Source organism: Onychostoma macrolepis, chromosome 21 (assembly GCF_012432095.1).
Source record: "Onychostoma macrolepis isolate SWU-2019 chromosome 21, ASM1243209v1, whole genome shotgun sequence".
NCBI classification, from domain to species: Eukaryota; Metazoa; Chordata; class Actinopteri; order Cypriniformes; family Cyprinidae; genus Onychostoma; species Onychostoma macrolepis.
The window spans coordinates 10,225,894-10,245,695 of NC_081175.1; the positions used below are offsets into that span (position 1 = coordinate 10,225,894).

A 19,802-nucleotide genomic window follows, 5' to 3' on the forward strand; every position below is an offset into this window, starting at 1 on the left:
TTTCACACACACACACACACACACAGAGAGAGAGAGCGAGAGAGAGAGAGGAGAGACAGACAGAGAGAGAGAGCGTTCTGGACCTCACTCTATATCTACAGTCATGGCCAAAAATATCGGCACCCTTGGTAAATATTATCAAAGAAGCCTGTGAAAATTAATCTGCATTGTTAATCCTTTTGATCTTTTATTTATTTATTTTCCTCTTCTCTAATCACATCACATTGGCCACAATTAACCGCACCCTTTTATTTTGAAACCTCCATTTGCCAGTTTAACAGATCTAAATTTTCTCCTATAATGCCTGATGAGGTTAGAGAACACCTGACAAGAGATCAGAGACAATTCCTTCATCCAGAATCACTCCAGACCCTTTAGATTCCCAGCTCCATTTAGGTGCTTCTTCTATTCAGTTCACCCCACTCATTTTCAGGTTCAGGTCAGAGGACTGGAATGGCCAGCAGAAGCGTGGTTTTGTGCTCAGTGACCCATTTTTGTGTTATTTTTGAGGTCTGTGTTTGTATTATTGTACGGTTGGAAGATCCAAACATGGCCCATTATAAGATTCCTAACAGATTCAGTTACTTATTGATTTTATTATCTGTTGGTATTTGATTTTATCCATGATGCCATGTGTCGAAACAAGATGTCCAGAACCTCCAGCAGAAATCTAGGCCCACAACATCAAAAATACAGCAGTATATTTCATTGTACACATGGGGTACTTTTATCCCTGTGTTCACCAAACCCATCTTGAGTGTTTGCTGCTAAAATGCTCATTTTTTAATTTCATCTGACCATAGAAGCCAGTCCTATTTGAAGTTCCAGTCGTGTCTGATAACTGAATATGCTGGAGTTTGTTTTTGGATGAGCCAGGAGAATTTTTCTTGAAACCCTCCCAATCAACAAGTGATGTAAGTGCTGTTTGACAATCTTTTTTTTTTTTTTTTTTTTAAGGTTTTCTGACCCTGAAACTCAACTATTTTCTGTAATTCTCCAGCTGTGGTCCTTGGAGAGTCTTTAGCCACTCAAACTCTCCTTCTCACCGTGCGTTATGACGATATCGACACACGTCCTCTTCCAGGCAGTTTCATAACATTTTATGTTGATTGGAAATTCTTAATTATTGCCCTGATGGTGGAAATGGGAATTTTCACTGCTCTAGCTCTTTTCTTGAAGCCACTTCACTAATTTGTGAAGCTCAATTATCTTTTGCTGCACATCAGAAATATATTCTTTGGTTTTTCTCATTGTGATTGATGATTAAGGGAATTTGGGCTTTGTTTTCCCTCCCATTTATATTTCTGTGAAATAGGCAGCCATTGCTGGATAATTTCATGTTCATAATCACCCTGGAATGCTCAAAATTGTGAATATGAATGGGAACATACTTCAGAGATATTTTACTGCTTATAATTGTGTCCAACGTGTATTGGAGACAATTATAGGCCCCAATTATAGCCCCCATTTTAAATTTGTATTATCCAATGAAAGGTTAGATTTTTGTGAATTTTTTAAAATAAAAGATCAAAAAGGATTAACAATGCAGATTAATTTCCACAGCCTTCCTTGATCATATTTACCAAGGGTGCCGATATTTTTTACCATGATTGTATATGTCTCTATATCTATATATAAACAGAATATATATACACAGATTTTTATTAAATGAAATTTATTTTATTCATAGTTTTATAAAAGAATTAAGCACATTCATGCACAGCAATAATCTGACAGCCACAAACACCCATTCAATGAATCTTAATTTCCTGAAACAAACCATTTAATGTTTACAATGTTTTTAGAAAATAAACATTACAGGAGACAAGCACATTACTAGTGGCTGAAGCATTTGTAGCACTAAAAAAAAAAAAAAAAAATTATTGTAAAATAACCAACAACCTGAGAGGATCAAGGGTTCACATAATGCTGTAATGTAACTGCATCAGCGAAACCCTATCCTAGTCAGAAGAAATGTCAGGCTGACTTTGATTAAAGATCTGAGAATCACCAGTCACTTATTGTTGAACACTTTAGAAACCTCAAAATATATTTCTATCAACTTCTTTGATCAATAGAATTGAATTTATTTAGTTTTACATTAGGCAAACCTTTAACAATAAGGTCTTTCAAATGAACATGTCAAAAACCCTACAAAAATAGATATGCCCACACTTTTACATTTTTAAATGTTGCCATATATTTTGTTGTCAAGAGAGATTCATTTTAAATAAATGGTTAACCTCCTCGAAAAGACCAAACCTTATTACAAGCCAGGTTGAGCAACCTTCATCATTTACACCCACAGAAGCACGCTTGCAAACTTATAGACTACGGCAGTCCATGGGAACAATAAAAATACTGTACTTACAAAGGTATACACACAGTTACACTAAGATTTAAAAACACTGTGATTGAAAAAAAAGTCCGAAGAAAATTTTTACATTTTTAAGTCTTTATGTATTGTTTGGTGGCCAGAGTACACTGTAGGCTCTAAACACACAACACAATATTATATTTTATCTTTGAATGGACCAGATGATAGATCACAATGTAACTTTTTAACTTAATAGACAAATGTAAAAGTACTCAAATCTGGCATTTTCCCTCCGAGTATCTCAGGAAGATGAAATCAACGGGTGTATTCAAAGAGATACTTTAACTATTCAAGACACTCACATTAATTTCTATAACTACAATACAGGATTTGAAAGGGGGGAAAAGCCCCTACACAAACACACAAGGGAATGCTTTATTCACACGTATCGTGCCTAAATATGCATCGAAAGTTAAACCACGGCCTGAAACAGCCATATAATTGGAGTGCTGAAGGTTAACCCAATCAAGACATGTTATTTCTGCAGATCTGATTGAGAAACTTTTATCTTGATATTCAGTGACTGATAACATACTCTTGCAGGTACGATTGAGTAAGGCTGCGGAGTTCCTCTAAAGCATAGTCCTCCGGCATGGGTAGACGTCCAATGTGTGGCGCAAGCTGGCAAAGAGGGATGTGTCGGAGATCTGGGGTGCCTTCACCACCTTGCTGGAGACTCAAGACCACCCGAAGGATGTTAGCCACACGTTTGGCCATCTCTATAAAGGCAAGAGAGATGCAGGGTTAATGTTAATGAAATGAGGTTTCAAACTTGAGGCACTGAGGAACATAATATCTAGCCAGTTCCAAGGAAAGCAGTTGAAATTAACTTAGCAGCAACATTATTGCAGTATAAAGTTCACACAAAAAACAGCAAATGATTTTCAGACCTGATTGTGCAAGTCGGTCTTTAGCTTTGGAGCAGGGGAGGCGCTCTATTCTACTGCAGAGAGAGGTCACCTCTGTATTCAGTTGCTCCAGCTCATAACCTGGGCTTTCCGTCTAGAGATAAAAGACGACGACAATCACATTAGTAGTTTCTTAAACTTTTGTTCTAGTTGAACAACATACTATCCTGAACAGCAAGAATACCTGTTGGATGTCATGAAGCGTCTGAATGACATGGATGTAATCAAGGTAGACTCGTCCAGACGTGTCCCAGTCCTGAATCTTAACACTGCGCTCTGGCACTGCTAACCCCTCTAGGAACTCCAGAAGGTACTTATGATTATCGTTAATGATGCAGTCTGAGGAAAAAAGACAGAATGACTGAATTAGTACAGTTAGTACATTCATACAGAATTCATCAGAAGCTAAAAAAAAAAAAGTTCAATCAGAAAATACAGATTTAAATATTTCCTTTGACAAAATCCACAAAAAAAGTAGTGTGTGTAATTTTAAGTTGGGGAACCAAATTTAAAGTTACAACACAAACTCTAAGACATAGCTAGAAAATGCTTAAATCATGCAGTGTCAGTCAGATTTACTGACAGATTTGCTGTTTGAGTTTAACAATTGGCAAGTAGTTACTTTTGTTTCATAAAAGTCTATACTTCAAATTTTTATATATTACAGTGCATTTTACAGTTGTTTTCCGCATGGCTCAGATGTCCGATACAGAAAAGAAAGGCTCAGTGGTGAAACCACTTGCAGTTCTGCTTATGTGTACAACATAAATGTGTTGTTTAGAACTGGGCAGCAAAATGAATGTGTGTAGCTTGCATTGCTGCAGACATGACATGTTTTTTGAGAGGCATGTTTGTGTGCTTTTGGTTTATTCAAACCTGAGGCCAGGTGCTGGATGATGAGCCGATGGCAGTGATTCCAATGGCCAGCCTTGTAAAGGTGCAAAGCCTCACTACGTTTGTCTCCCTCTCTACAAGCACGGATGGCCTTGGCCTGATGGATCCACTGGATGGGGATCAGCAACTTTTCTGTGAGAAACTGCTCTTTCTCCATTGACTCTTCTGTCTCCTCAAGGGAGCAATGCAAGTTGAGCATCTCTCTCACTGCACACTCTCTACGCCTGCAAGCAGTTACAAAAAATGGAAATAGTCTCATGTACAATCACTCAACTCATCCTGATCCTATTAAACCTATCAAGGACTAAATGAGTACTCTGAACAGAGCAGACACTTACCCAGAGTCAGGTATGTGCAGCAGCACGAAGATTGCCATCTCCCATAATCCTGCACTCTCCAGCTGGGCAGCATAACTTGCATGCAGCAAGCTCTGGCATGAGGTGGACAGGTGGTTGTAGTTAAGAGCCTGCAATACGTTCCACAGGTGCCAGCTCAGCCGGTAGTCCAGATGATCAGCAGTTACTGTACTGGGATCAAGTAGCTGTTGTAGGCTATAGTGCCTAAAGAGAGGAAAAGATGATAAAATCAGCCTGCATAAATACACAGCTGTGGACACCATCATTAATTAAAAATCAGGAAAGAAAGAAGACAATATTAAAAACCTGTCACTGTAAAGTTTGAGCAGGTGGAAGCAGATGTCATAGAGTGGCTTTTTGGATTCAGTCTCCTCCATCTCTTCATCCAAACCCAACAACTCGAGTTCATCTACGTAAGGAGGTAAAGGAGGGCAAGCATACCTTTTCACTTCCTCTGAACCCTGAAACACACACAAATGCAGTTAATACGGCATTTCAAAATATATAATTAAGCAGCTGATCAAGAATCTCTCAAGGTGGTGCAGAAATGACAGATTTGCTGTTGCTAGTTGCCATGGTACATAATTCTATTAGAACCAATTCCAATTCTTCAAATACACTTTTTCTTACTGCATCGACATTAAACAAAAGTCACTGACATAAGGGCTTTTAACATTAAAGGCTTTTTCACACTGAACGTGAAAATTCAACACAATGACTATTTTGAATCCAAACAATAGATCCCTATGGGGCTATTCCCACCAGGTGGCAGGCACGATCATTCGCGGCACTAAAAAGCAAATTTCTATTAATTCTGCACTGAATTATGTGATCTGAAAAGCACGGTCCGTTTTCTTCCACATGCGTGAGTGTTATATGAGTCAGAGCGCGATCACTCTAGACCTGTCAATCAAGTATCTCCTACCCTTCCGTATAAAAAAAAAAAAAAGAAAAATATTTTTCTACACATGAAAAAGCAAATAGACCGGATTATGATGCATGCATAAAATACATAAAAATAATGGTATTTTTATAACAAAGGATGTTTATGACAAATGATAAGCAGGTATAGTGTTCATTCCATTATAAAATACACAAAGACTGCATGTCTGCCAAAATCTACAACAGATCAAAATCAGAAGTTATTACAAACATTCAATGATGTTTAAAGTGGACTTTAAAGCAAAAACATTAATAACCACATACATTTTCAAGTGTAGTTCGATGCTAATTGTACCTCTAATTATATTTTAAGATGTGTTCTTGTAAACATTATAGATAGTTTGTGTTTCTGGTGTGGAACCAAACTTTATTTATCTTAATTTAATGCTGTTGAGCAACGGACAATGTTAAATCAATATATGAGATGCATATCTGAGGAAAAATGCATTCTTGGTCAGCACCACCTAACTTTAGCGTGCAGGCATGATTAACAGAAGGTGATCAATCATTTCGCACTCTGTGTGAAAGCACCGTTCGTCGGCGATTTGCATCGCACTCCGTGTAAAACAGCCTTAACACTTAAGTTTAGGGTCAGCAAGTTTTTGATGAAAATAGCAGTTTATATTAGATAATTACATCTCAAAATATATTAAAATAGAACAGCTTTTTATTGCAATATTTCACAATGTTACAGCATTTTTGATCAAATAAATGTAACCTTGGTGAGTTAATTGGTGAGTAAAAAGTTAATTCATACAAAATCACTTACAAATCTTAAATTTAAAAATTCTTGCCCTCCTTATGAAATTTTATAATTTTGTAAAAGAAACCAATATAGTTTTTCAAAAACAACAACAACAAAAAAAACTACATTGTCATGTGAGGTACCTGAAACGCAGATTCATATTTGGCGAGTGCATCAGCTACAGATGCAGTGGGAGGCAGCATGTACCACAGATGGACAGCAACACACCGCTTCCAATCAAGCTCAGAGCACACGTTTATACAACTGTCTGTTGACTGCCACACCTTTAAATCACCAAAAAAATAAATAAATTACAAATCATAAGTAGTAAACACAAAAAACATGAATCTAGATTTAATGGTATACTTACCGGTTTTCCTGCAAGCAAAGCAAATATTCGCAGCCTCTCCTCCTCTATGAAGGAGTCGGTCTGCATGCTGTTCCAGTCACTGAGCTGCAGAGCCAATAGATCTCTACAAAACTGAGAGCCAACAGCCTGAGATAGCAACAGAGCAAGACGATGGTCCCCTACACACAAACATCATCTTTATTAGAACCACTAAAGTTATTGTACAGTATGCAGCTTGACATTGTGCACATTTTGTTCTTGAATGCTTACTCACCACTCTTCTGGGACAATTTGCAGGCCTTGCTTATGCAGTGGCCGGTAAGGTAACTGAATATGGCCTCAGCATGGCTGCGCTGAAGGGCTCGGCCCACCTCCTCCTCAATGCACTCAGCCGCACACTCAGAGAGCCAGTGCGAGAAGCTCCTTCGCCTCTCAAGCTGCTGCTGGTAGTCTGAGAAGTGCTCAGTCTCCACATCCCGCTCACCCAGACGACCCCAAAGAGCAGCACACAAGGTCCAAACTTGGCGCCAATGGGCCAAACAAGCTAATGTGGAAAATAAAACAGATTTTTTTTATATAATATGCATTTTTTTTTTTTTTTTAAATTTTAAAATTATTTAACATCCATTAAGAATTTTATAAATACACAAACACAACCGTCTAAAGGTTTAAGATTGGTAAGATTTAAGAAGTGAATAGAAAGTTAAAAAGAACAGTATTTATAAGAAATTGAACTGTTCTATAGCACTGTAAATGACTTTACTGTCACTTGCTAAATATAAGAAAAAGTTATGGTCCCCACTCACTTCCATAATATTTTTTTTCCATACTATGGAAGTCAACGGGTTCCAATAACTGCTTGGTTAACTATAATCTTCAAAATATCAAGGTTTGGAACAACTTGAGAGCGAGTAAATGATTATAGATTTATAAAACCTCCTGAGAAAGGAAGAGGAAAACAAGAAATCACTGCATACCATCCCCCCCTCCTCCTACATCTTTGTTGACTTCCACAATCCACTCTGCATAACCATGCAGAGCATCCACTCCTTTTGCTGGCTGGATGAAGGGACAGTAGTCCTCTGTGTTGATTGTGCTGTGCTTTAGACCGATCTCCAGTGGTCTGTGATACAGAGCAAGGCTCTCTGCTGACTGTTTGGGCTCCAGGCCGACCACCTGCTCCATACGCACTTTAAATTGGCTTTCAGTGATCCTAGTATAATGCAACAATAGGAAAAATTAGAGAAAAATTCTGCTGCACTTTAGTTGTGCGTTGTTTGCACTGATAGACTATGGAGAAGCTAAACTTACGGTTTGCTTTTGGTAGGTTTGGGTAAGAAGCCAAATCCCATGATCTCTGCTGACTGCTCCTTCATTGCCTCTGTGACGCTAAGTTGATCTCCACAGTGCACCAGTGTCCAGTTGGGACCCCAGCCCACTCTGAAAGATCGCCCTCTGAACAAAGCAGCGTCCATCAACAGACGGCCTTTTCCTAGAGTTATGGAGCTCTCCAGAGGTACTGGCCCCCCTTGCCTGCGGGCCCCCACAGTTCGAAGAGTAGGTTCTGGAGGAGGGGCCGGCAAGAGGAAGGAAGGACCCAACGATGGCCATGGAGATTCTGATGCTAGTGACTTGCTAAGCTTCTGAGGTATTCCACTAAAAGGAGCCTCTGACAACTGGGAAAAAAGTCCTCCTCCTGAGGTGAACTTGGTTTGTAAAAGGGCTCCAACTGTGATAGAAAAGCCACAATATCACACATGTTTCAAGAAGTACACTTCCCACAAGTAAGTAAATTGCATTACATATATATTGGGCTGGCATACTTGATTGCCGACCAGCTCCAGAAAGCAAAACTTTGGGGAAAGCCACATCCTGTATGAGCTTTGAAGAACCATGCTCTTGAAACAAGTCACATTCATCATCCTCTGACAAGAGAGAGGCCTTCATAATCTGTATAGAAAACAAATCAACATTAAAACAACAGAATATGACTTGTTTCTAATCTATGACTTAATTGCACACACGCTACCTGTAAGGTATGAGGGTTGATGCCCATTGAGGAAGCAATCTGACTGGATGCAGACACTGGCTCGTGCTCCGCAGGAGTCTCAGATCTCAGCTTTTCCTCCAAAGTTCTCTCTCCATCCTCCTCACCCAAAACACTGTCTGCCGGGTGTTCTTGAGTAATGTCAGCCATGTCACTGTCCAACTCCGACACACGGCTGAGCAGCTCAAGAACTGCTGTACTCTACACACATGGATACAAAGAGATCAAGTCAAGTCGTCGCTCTTGATCCAAAGTGCAGAGTACAGTTAAAACAGATTTTTCATCCCTATCAGTCCACTTCAGCAAACTTAAAGCAAGCTTTCGAACAGAAATCAATTTTTCCCAAAATAACTTCAGACATCAAGGTTCTAGTTGCTGCCTATTCAAAACATTGCTGTGAAAGCATTGTGTAGCCATGAAACGTCCTGACACAAACATTTTCTTTATTGCACCTTTATTTGTCAGTAAAATACATAAAATCAAAACAAATTCACACACTGCCACTCATACATTTTTCACTGCTATACTTCCAACTAAATCAATCTGAAACCCCACAAGCTCATATTTGTAAAATATCAGACAGACTTTTAATTACTGCATGTAATGTCATTTAAATCACCTGTTAAAAGTAAATCTAAAATACAAAATGGTCAAACAAACTTTGCTTGTGTTTCACAAATATCATGACATACAAATATACTTCATATTTTGGCAAAGATAAAAGAACCCAAGCATAATGCTCGGCTGCATCTTAATCCACTCAAAACACATTCAGAAATACCTCTGTATTTTCATTCTGTCTAAACAAAGTAATATTTTCATTAAAGAAAATGAAATGCTGTAACAATTAATATTCCACTGAAAATGAAAAGTCTAGTCTTAACATTTAAAGCACCTGCTAATCTCAACTGCAAATAACAGTCAGCTTTACAAACTATAAATTAGATAAAAGGCAACTCCCTTTGTTATATGAACTTTCTCTGTAAACACTTAATATTTAAAACGTGTGCACAGCATTTCAATAACTTCCGATCTCTTGGCATCACAAATGAAAGGCATTTGAACCACTAAATCTCTTTGCCCTCTCCCCGCTGCTAGTGTTGATCTGGACTGCGGGGAGCACAGCAGGTATAAGTGAACTTGAGTGGCCCCGGAGACCAATGTGTGTCAGACCCAGTGTGTTCCTCAGTCTACCTGAGCCTGTGGCGCCATCTGCTGCTGGGTCAGTGGAAGCTGTGGGATCCCAGGTGGAACACACGTCTTCAGCTTCTTCAGGTCAAGCTTTGCCGGGGGGACTTCCTCTTCTTCATCAGATTCCTGGAGTCCGTACTTTGAGAAGTGGGCCACCTGTAGAGGAGATTTTGGTTACATCTTCAATATTTATACATAGGGTTGCAAAGGGGCGGAAAATTTCCAGAAACTTTCCATGGGAACTTTGGAAATATTCCAAATTTGAAACTTACCAGGAATTTATGGGAATTTAAGGGAATTCATTGGAAATTCATAAAACTGAATCATATACAAACATATACATATATATTTTTTTTTTGGATCATAGGCTCACTTGCATGTAAACTAATACAAATTTTAAAAATGACATTTTTGGGGGGGGAATCTGTGATGCTTTTTTCAGGATTTATTGATGAATAAAAACTTATGAACAGTTTATATATTTTAAAACAGTTTTATATTTTCTAACAATATAAGTCTTTGCTACTACTTTTTTAAAATTAATTTAACACATCCTTGTTGAATAAAAGTATTAATTTATTTTTTTTTTAAAACGAGAAAAGATACTGACCCCAAACTTTTGAATGGTAGTGTATTGTTAAAAAAGGATTTCTATTTTAAATAAATGTGTGTGTTTTTTTTTTTTTAACTCTTTATTCATCAAGGAATCCTGAAAAAAAGAATCACAGATAGTAATAATAATAATAATAAAAATATTAAGCAGCACAAAATTTTCCAAAATTGATAAATAAGCATATTAGAATGAAGAATCATGTGACGCTGAAGACTGTAGCTTTGATCACAGAAATACATTATATTTTAAAGTATATTACAACAGAAAACCATTATTTTAAATTGGAATACCGGCAATACTGCACAATATCACTTTTTTTTTTTTCTTCTGTATTTTTGATCAAATAAATGAAGGCTTGATGAGCAAAAGATATGCAATGTTTCAAAACATTAAAAATAGTAATGTGTCCAAACTTTTGACCAGTACTGCACTACTGTATGATAACAGAAAACTTGCTAGCAGGAGCATCACAGCTTGAGCTAAATAGCACATAGCCTACCTCATAAACTGTCTAGCTACTGTATAAACACTTTTTGGTATTTACTAGTTAAATGTGAATCCCATAGATCAAATATATTTAGAATATCAAAACTTAGATGTAGTCTTTGGGCTCAAATGCAGAAAGTGCGGCTTCAGAGAAAATGGAGGGGAATCCCCCTCTTAGGTGACTAGAGAGGATTGTGTGTGGGGGGAGGGTCAATTTTAGACTTTTGTTTTATCTCACCTAAATGTTTGTTCAGTCAGTGTATTTGTTTTTACTACGGTATAGCCTAATTTAGTTGCACAGTATATTACACACAGCACAAGGAAGTTTTAAACATTTTTTGTAATATTCATGTAATTTATATGAATACTTGCCAAGATGGACATTTTGATATTTTGTGTGCAGGATTTAAGAAATGATATGTGCATGTAATGGTAGATAAGCACAATGCATGTAGGGGGCGTGGCCTCGATAGCCCTGCAGTAAGCAGTGTGCTGTGTGCAATTGAGCAATGTGTAGAGTAGAAATTAAACTGAAATTGCATTAAATCTGGTTGTTTTAACCAAGATTATGCTGCAAGTTTTTGTTCTCAACCACATTTAAGTTCCCAGTTCCTGCAATTTAGTAAATTTCCAGTTTATTTCCATTAATTCCCGTTAATTCCCATGGAAAGTTTCCAGTCTTGAAAATTCCCGGAATTTTGCAACCCTATTTATACATGACAACAGCTAACTACGCAATTCAAGATCAGTCAGAAAATAAAATGTGGATTGAAAATAGAGCAATAAATAGAATGTGGAGTAGACGCTCATACCTCAAAGACCCAGGAGCCAGTTTCGGGTCGGTATTCCAAGAAGCGGGCACCCTGTTTACGCGAGGCTGCCTCAAGCCGGCCCTCGTAGTTCATCTCAGTCAGCCTCTCTGGAATCTTAATCTGAGCGCATGTTGTCTTGTCATTGGGCCACACACCATCTAGAGTCACCTCAGCACGTCTGCGTGTTACAAGAAACAAAATATATTGGAACAACAAAGAGAAACTCCGTTTTAAAGAGCAACCAAAGTGGTTGAGGAAGAGGCAAATGTGATCCATGTACTTTACCTGTTTAGCCCCTCTCCAACTGGGGGCTTGTCTTTGTCATCAGGGTACACAATTATCTCCTTACGCCTGAAGTGCACAATCTCATCCAGGTTCATGTTGGTAAGATTCACCTCACCAGAGAAGAAAACTGATCCATAGCCTGCAAAAAACAAAACACATTGCTGTCATGCTCCACTCATGCTACTACCAGTAGTCAACATTTGAAGTGGATCAAAAAGTTCAAAGTCATCTTAAGACAAGAACATATTTTGGTTTTAGGACAACTTTGATGAAAGGTTTTGATTCACTTCAAATGTTGACTAGTGTAGATTATCATTTGTTCTTGGTGCACGGTGGCTTTTATATACTTTTTAATACTTTTACCTTTCCTGCCAACAGTGAAGTTCTCCACAATACACTCCCCATTCTCATTCAACATCCTTCCCAGCTCTTCCATTGACGGAATGGTGTAGTAGCCCACACGGCTAAGAACTATACCTGAGAGAGAACAGAAATAGCTCAGAATAAGATTTGTAGCCTATTAAGTACAGTGTATGTTTTGAAGAATGTCAACCACGACAAGCATACCAGCTGGGTGAGGAGGTTTCTGAGCCTCCAGCTCCTCGTCTCTCTCCTCCTGAATGGAATCCTCTGCTAGAGAGATGTCCTCGCTGCTGGCCTCCAGGCCATTGCGATGACTAGCAGTTCCCCGCATGTTGAACTCAGAGATTGTGTCCTGTAGCAAAGGGCTTGGCTGGGCGTGTGGAATTGGTTTGGTGATCGGGTTGGTGTAGAACTTGGAGACCTCCAGATCATCCTCCCCACTTCTCTCCACAGTTATGTCTCTGGTCTCTCCTTCATCCATACTCAGACTGATGTGTGACAGGAAAACATTGAAACATATGGTTGCATCTTTACTAACTGTAATGGTTGAGAACTAGTGTGAACTTACCCGAGCCCGTTTTGTGGGTATTCTGAAGGGGAGGCCAAGTCATCAGCCTCTCTGTTCACAGAGCTGTTATACAGACTGCTGTTATTCAGATTCTTCAAAACAAGCTTCTTTATGCTCTTCCTAAAAGAAAAACATGCAGACAGGAACACTTTAGTTAGTGCACTACATCTTGAGCTACATGTTCAATAAGAGTAGCTGGAGTTATGAAGTCAGGTTCTTACCTAGGCATGAAGGCTCCATTGTTAAGAGAGGGTTCATCATCATCAAGTCCATCAAAAAGCTGAGATTTGGAGGAGCCTGAGGAGGACAGAGCTTTGGGACGAACACGGGTGGCAGGACGAGGGGTCAGTTTGTACTGAGTAGGGGTAGTCAGGGCTTTCTGGGCAGCTGGATTTGTGGGCTTCAGACGCTAATGATGGAGAAGATATGTTAGCAGTGCATGTACTGTGCTAAATGGTGAAAAAACAAGGTCTTTTTTTGATAGACTATAATCTATTCAAATAACCAATGTGTAAGGACCATGTAAACTGTAAAAATCAAACCTCTTCCTTCTTCTTTGGATCTGACAGTGGATTTCTGAAGAGGGGTGAGTCTCCAAAAGGAGAGTAGGCCAATGCATTGATCTGCTGTTGGAGGACGGCCTGCTGCGCAGCTGATGCATTGGGGTCAGTCAGAGCTGTGAACAAAACATAGTATACCAGTCATATATTTTACAGAAGCTCAAAGAGATCTACCTTGCATGAAGTACTCAATTTAACACGACTACAACCAGTTATGGGAATGAATTCATTTATGAAGCATCAGCACTGACCCACAGGCTGTTGAGGAGCACCAAAATTCAGAGTGTTGGCTCCAGTGTTGAAGCCTCCAGTCCCAAAGGTGCCCACTGACCCTAGGGTGGAGCCCAGCTTGTTCTGGTTGTTCCCAAACAATGACGTCTGGCCAGTTCCTACAGCTGAAAATACAGACTAATACTTAGAAACCATGTTTTCATTCTTACAATAACAAATGACAACAAAAATCATGCACCCTAAAACATACCTCCTCCAAAGCCAGTTCCCAGTCCTGTTCCCAAGCCTGTCGTAGCAGTTTTGTTCCCAAAGAGACCCCCACCAGTACCAGTTGCACCAAATCCTAAAAGTACACCAACATTGACATTTAAGAAGAAATATATCGGAAGTGCACACTGGTGAAATGGCGCCTACCAGTTTCTTCACCAAAACTGAGAATAATTTGATTACAGCAAATACTAGTCAGCGTTAACATTATACAACTTTATTGTTAAAGGCTTACCAAAGGTTGAGGTGTTTGTGTTAGTCCCTAGAGTAAGCGTAGGCTTATTTGCAAACAGACCAGTGCCTGTTCCAAAGGAGGGTGCGCTAGTGGTGGTGGTGCCAAATCCAGCAGGCTTATTACCAAAAAGATTCTGTGAAATAAAGAGGACAAGTTAACCATTTAAAAAACAATGCAAAGAAATTTTACATCTGAAAACCTAAAAATGGACTTTTGAAAAATGCAGAAAAGTGAAAGGTACAAAAAAAAGAGAGGTAACTGTAGCCTCTCCAGATGTCACCTGTGTTCCCACATTCCCAAAGCCAGTGTTCGTTTGGCCGAAAATTCCTGTGCCGAAGCCAGTGGCCGTACTTGTGTTAGTGTTTCCAAACAGTCCTCCTGCCTGAGAGGCAGCCGTGTTGCCAAACAGCCCCTTAAAAATAAAATATTGGATTAAACACAGAATTAACCTGATGTTAGATTAATAAGATCAATTAAGAATATTTAGTAAGTCAGTGCAGACATTTACTACAACAGCTTGAACTCACCATGCTGCTGTTGTTGCCAAAGGAGAAAGTGTTGTTTTGGGTGGTGGTAGCTGAGCCAAATGGTTTGAAGAGACTGGAAGCTTGCTGCTGTTGTTGTTGTTGTTGTTGTTGCTGCTGCTGCTGCTGCTGCTGCTGCGGCTGGCCAAACAAACTTCCTGTAGTTGTACCAAAGGCCCCAGTGCCTGCAGTGCAAAGACTTAGCCCACTTTTTCAAGACAAAAAAAAATCCAAACAAAAAATTAAGGAAGAACCACTTACTTGCGCCAAATGAGGTCTTATTCTGGCCGAAGCTGAAGCCAGTGTTTGGAGTTGAGGATCCAAAGAGTCCAGTGCCAGTACTGGGAGTAGCTGTGGCTGCTGCACCAAAGAGGCCACCCGTGCCAGCTGCCATGGGGTTGGAAGGACCCTTCCTTCCTGCCTGGTAATCCTCAAGCCTTAATTCCTAAAATCAAGGAAAGAAAGGCATATATTTTTCATCATGGCTTTAAATCCTCAAGACTCTAAACAACACAATGTGTTACACATTTTGTTCTCTGCAGACAGTTTATCAAAGAACCTGACAAACAGTGCTTGTGACAATTATTTCAGCAAGCTGCTGAATCCAACCTACCTCTAGGGATTTGTTCTCATATTCCTTCATGGCAGTGATACACTGGTGTTTGGTGTTGATGCTGGTTGTCACACCTCCTTTTACCATTGTGTCACTCCCAGTTGGTGGCTACAGCAGAACACAAAAGATTTAGATGAAAAACCATATATGAAAACGGGTAGCTAAATTACCAGTATGAAGAAGTAAAAAACAGTACCGTATTGACCTGAATATAAGAATGTTTTTTTCTTGGAAATACATCTGAAAAAACGCGGTCGTCTTCTATTCAGGGTCTAGACTTTGACATGTCAATAATACACCCACAATAGGTGGTGCCAAAAACGCATAAAACGAGTGTGCCATGAAATATGTAATGCAATGCGTGTTGTAAAGATTGCGAGTGAAAACAAAAGAAAAAGGATAGCCTAAATATTACAGAATTCAGATGGGCTACCTGTTATTTTTATGGTATATCAAAAAGTGTATATTTTTCAATGTCATTGTTGGTACATTTTACCAGTGTTTACCATACACTCAAAACAAATTAAAATAGGAAAAATATGCAATATGAAAATAATTTAAGAAAAAATGCATTTTACAGAGAGAGAAAAGAAACAAAACAAGATTTGGTTTTTAAAAAGCATTTTTTCAAAAGGTAAAAGGAGGTCATCTTATAATCAGGGTTGTCTTATATTCAGGTCATTACGGTATTGCTATTTCTAAACGAACATTGAATTTGATTGTTGTGCCAGGGGGAGCAGCAGTGAAACTTGATGACCCAAACAAAGAGCCTGATGTTCCACCAAAAGGGTTGGATGTTGTGTTGGTTGTCCCGAATAATCCACCGCTACTGGTACTGGTACCAAAAGCTGCAAAGCAATTCAAACAGTTACTTAGGTCCATTATGTTTGAGCTATTCTTTTAATCCAAGACACTACTTCTACAATAAATCAAACAATTTATAGCTACGTTGGAATGCCGCAGGAAACTTACTGCCAAAGGTGGCTGGTTTGTTGGCACTAAAGGCATTATTCTGCTGGGAAAACAATCCTCCACCTCCAGTGTTGGTGCTTCCAAATAGGCTGTTTGATGTGCCACTGGTGGCACCAAAACCAAACCCACTACTGGTGGAAGATGTGACAGGCTGACTGAAGGTACTTGAGCCAAATAGTCCACCTTGAAGACAGACACATATTGTAATACATTCTTGTGGGATCACTCACTTCTTAAGCGATAGCACATCAGTTTGTAATGCAATCTTTCCTCAAAACCATCTTCAAATCAATTTTCAGTCTTCTCAATGAGTCACCACTTGACTGAATCTGATTCATTCATTATTAGCAAACTCACTTTTGAGATGACAGTCAACAGCAATTTTTTTTTGTTGTTCTGTTACAGCTTAAGTCAGCACTATCATGCTCTATTTTGCAAAAGAATAACATGCAGAGTAAACTAATCTTCTCAACCTTCAGTGCTCAAATCAGTGAGAACTACTGGTCCTGCAAAACCAACAGGCAGGATCAAATTGCCATGTTACATCTACACAAATAAATGAAACCAGAATCTTACATAAGGAACAACTACAAGCAAATTAAAAAAAAGCAATGTTTTAAAAACTGATAGATTCTATGAGCATTTAAAGATGGCTGTGAGATTCTGCAAACACCTACTGCTACAGAAAACAGCATACCAGGTTTGTTCTGGGTGGTCCCGAACAGTCCCCCTGTGTTGTTTGTTGTCCCAAATGCTGAAGATCCAAAGCCCCCTGCTGCTCCAAATCCAGTATCTGTACAGTATTAATTCTTACTTCTCAAATCTACTGTACAGTATTAATTCTTACTTCTCAAATTTATTTACATATAAAATACTTTAGCATACATATTAACTTACTTTGTTGCCCAAATGTTGAAGTAGTCCCAAATCCTCCTGTCCCTCCCCCAAAGGGAGCACCAAAAGATTTGTTGAACATCTTGCACTGCTATAGAGCCTGCATATGTCTGCACAAAAGACAAAAGCTTTCAGTTTTAGCACAGGAAATACACTCAGCTGATTTATGAACAATCAATTTATTCAATACATAAATGGTTACTAATAGGTGTTCCAACATTGTTTTGTTCACTACCATGCTGAATTTTGCTCAATCTCAAGACTTTCAATATGCCAATGTTACAAATGACCAAAATAGTTTATTTCTGTAAATATCACTAACTGGTGTTTCTGCTAGGAAATGATTGGAAGTTAAAAAAGAAAAAGTGTTGTACAAAATCTTACACATGCTTTCTGCCCCCGATTAATGGTTCATAATTTTAAGTAAAGGGACTTCTAGTATAATTCTAAAAATGTGGTACACATGTATTTTTACTGAGACATCTTTAATGTTTTTATTAAGTAAATGCAAGAATACATTTTATATTGTCAGTAATATTTCAAGATGACCATACACTGGACTGAAGCAATGTAGGTTTACTTCAGTATCCACACACCTTCTCAGTTTTTTTAAGGAAAAACATGTACAAAAAAAAATCATAATTGTATTACATTGCTTTACATGTTTTGCCCATGCTTTAACCATGTAAAAACAGCAAACGCACTAATAATTGTTTTTTTATTTTTTAATTGAAAGCATTTGATTATTCTTACTATTATTTCAAAAGTCGGGCTTTGCAGGATTAATAAAGTTTATTTTATAAACTTGGAATGGTGGCTTGTACACAGCCACACAGTCTAACTGGACAAATCAATATACTACAGCTGCGTATTTAAAAAAAAAAAAAACATTTTAATTTGCATAATTCATTTTCATACTTCTTCAAATATCCATTAGAGAAACAAATTTGCTTTCACGAGAATTCTAAGCGCACCAGCTATAACCTAAAGGTAAAGCAGAGAGAAATGTGAGAACACGAGTATAAATTAAAAAGCAGCACAAACATAAACATCATGTGTCAGATACATATGATGTACGGTAAACTAATTTGTTTCAGGTATCGTTAAATAACTTGTAATGTCTGTTATTGTTCACGCAAGTTTTGACGTATATTAGCAATGTTAGGCGCCAGAAATTTCATGTGCCAGTTGACCTACGGCCTGTGAGAAAGTGTTGTTTGTTTTCTTTGTGTGTGTGTGTGTGTGTGGTTTTATTATTAACATCAAAAGCTCATCAATAAATTTCATTGCATATTTTGGTTTGCTCCGGATTAAACCTGAGAGAACCAGTTTGCACGGACAAGTGCGAACCAACGCAGCTAGGAGCCAAAAAAATGAAAGGCAAGTTAGCCGTCATGTGCTTACATTAAAGTTTCTGTTTCAAATACAAATATGTAGAGCTGTAACGAGCTGCTATCAATCCATTTAAAATGTAACATGTTTCAAAAACCTTTTGATTTACTTAATCTACCATACAGATATACAAATGCCATACGCAAAGTTTCTACTTTCACATTCACATGGCTCACTACAAATGCTAACTTGCTAGCAATCAGGCTTGAAACGCACTTTATCCAACAAACAGGTTTAATCAGACTTACCGTTTATTCTGCATAGATTGGTTAATCAAACGTCCAGCAAAGAGCTCCTCACTCGAAAGGCTCGATATTTATAACAAACGCGAATCCGGAGTTGTCCGTTTAGGATATCAACTTGCTAACTCTCGGTCCCTGCTCAGTGTTGATGGAGGGAAACGACTTAGCCAGCTAGCCGATAGCAATCAGCGTCATATTTAGACCTCAGACGTCATCACGCATCACGTGTTTATTTCCTTCAGTTCGTCTTTTCACGTGATGTACGCACGTGGCGGATGTTTTTATATAAATGTTCGTTTAGGAAAAGATGTTGCTGTTGTTGGTATGCGTACTCCTGTATCATTACTAATGTTCATAAATCCAAATGTCCAACCTGGAAACCAATAAACATACCCCATGGACATTTGGAAAGATTAATATGAAATCAGCGTAAATGCATACAGAAATATAGGCCTATATCAAATATAACACGGCCATAGCAATTTTCAATTTTTATATAGAATGTTAATTCACAGTTAACGGCTAATTCGGTCCATTTAAAGGCAATCTAGTCCCTTTATAAAGGTTTTTTTTTTTTTTTTTTGGCGAAGAATCATACCATTGGAATGGAGTCCATATGTACACAACCCTTAGGTGTGGCACACTATTGTGGATGATCAACACACGATTTGTTATACAGTATTGAGTAGGTAGAGTTAACTAGGTTTTATGTGTTAGTAGGTTTTTCCAGCAGAAATGAGCGGCTCGCGCTTAGGGTTCAGGAAGAACGATACCAGCGATTTTCTTACTATAGGGAGGTGAGAGGGTCTGTATTATTTACTATCCACCTTTTTCTTGACGTAAAAATGGACGCGGCCATTTGTAAATTTTATGGGTCTAGCTTCCGGTCTCATCCGCGTCCAGCTATTTTTAGTTGTACAAAACAGTTCGTTTTGC

The 19,802-nt window shown here is 38.5% G+C and overlaps 1 protein-coding gene across 1 annotated transcript; it reads right to left on the reverse strand.

Moving 5' to 3' along the window:
- Positions 1–1,694: 1,694 nt before the first annotated feature.
- On the reverse strand, positions 1,695–19,030 carry nup98 (nucleoporin 98 and 96 precursor). Its single transcript, XM_058757944.1, has 33 exons — positions 18,873–19,030; positions 17,236–17,342; positions 17,036–17,131; positions 16,339–16,521; positions 16,075–16,214; positions 15,367–15,474; positions 15,015–15,198; positions 14,757–14,938; positions 14,510–14,641; positions 14,230–14,362; positions 13,978–14,070; positions 13,748–13,891; positions 13,479–13,612; positions 13,158–13,345; positions 12,937–13,056; positions 12,573–12,856; positions 12,369–12,482; positions 12,006–12,144; positions 11,721–11,898; positions 9,813–9,965; positions 8,601–8,819; positions 8,395–8,521; positions 7,883–8,300; positions 7,549–7,784; positions 6,846–7,115; positions 6,593–6,750; positions 6,366–6,506; positions 4,842–4,996; positions 4,518–4,739; positions 4,162–4,403; positions 3,470–3,624; positions 3,268–3,379; positions 1,695–3,096 (listed from the first exon to the last, which is right to left on the reverse strand). The coding sequence occupies exons 2-33, from the start codon at positions 17,312–17,314 to the stop codon at positions 2,894–2,896; spliced, it is 5,442 nt and encodes a 1,813-aa protein (XP_058613927.1). The 5' UTR covers positions 17,315–17,342; positions 18,873–19,030; the 3' UTR covers positions 1,695–2,893.
- Between the last annotated feature and the right edge of the window lie 772 nt (positions 19,031–19,802).

Coding starts and splice junctions, on each gene's coding strand:
- nup98 (XM_058757944.1), bottom strand. CDS start 17,314: ATGTTCAACAAATCTTTTGGTGCTCCCTTTGGGGGAGGGACAGGAGGA. Junction 14,642..14,756: donor TTGGCAACAACAGCAGCATG/GTGAGTTCAAGC, acceptor TTTATTTTTAAG/GGGCTGTTTGGCAACACGGC. Junction 3,380..3,469: donor CGCTTCATGACATCCAACAG/GTATTCTTGCTG, acceptor TTTTATCTCTAG/ACGGAAAGCCCAGGTTATGA.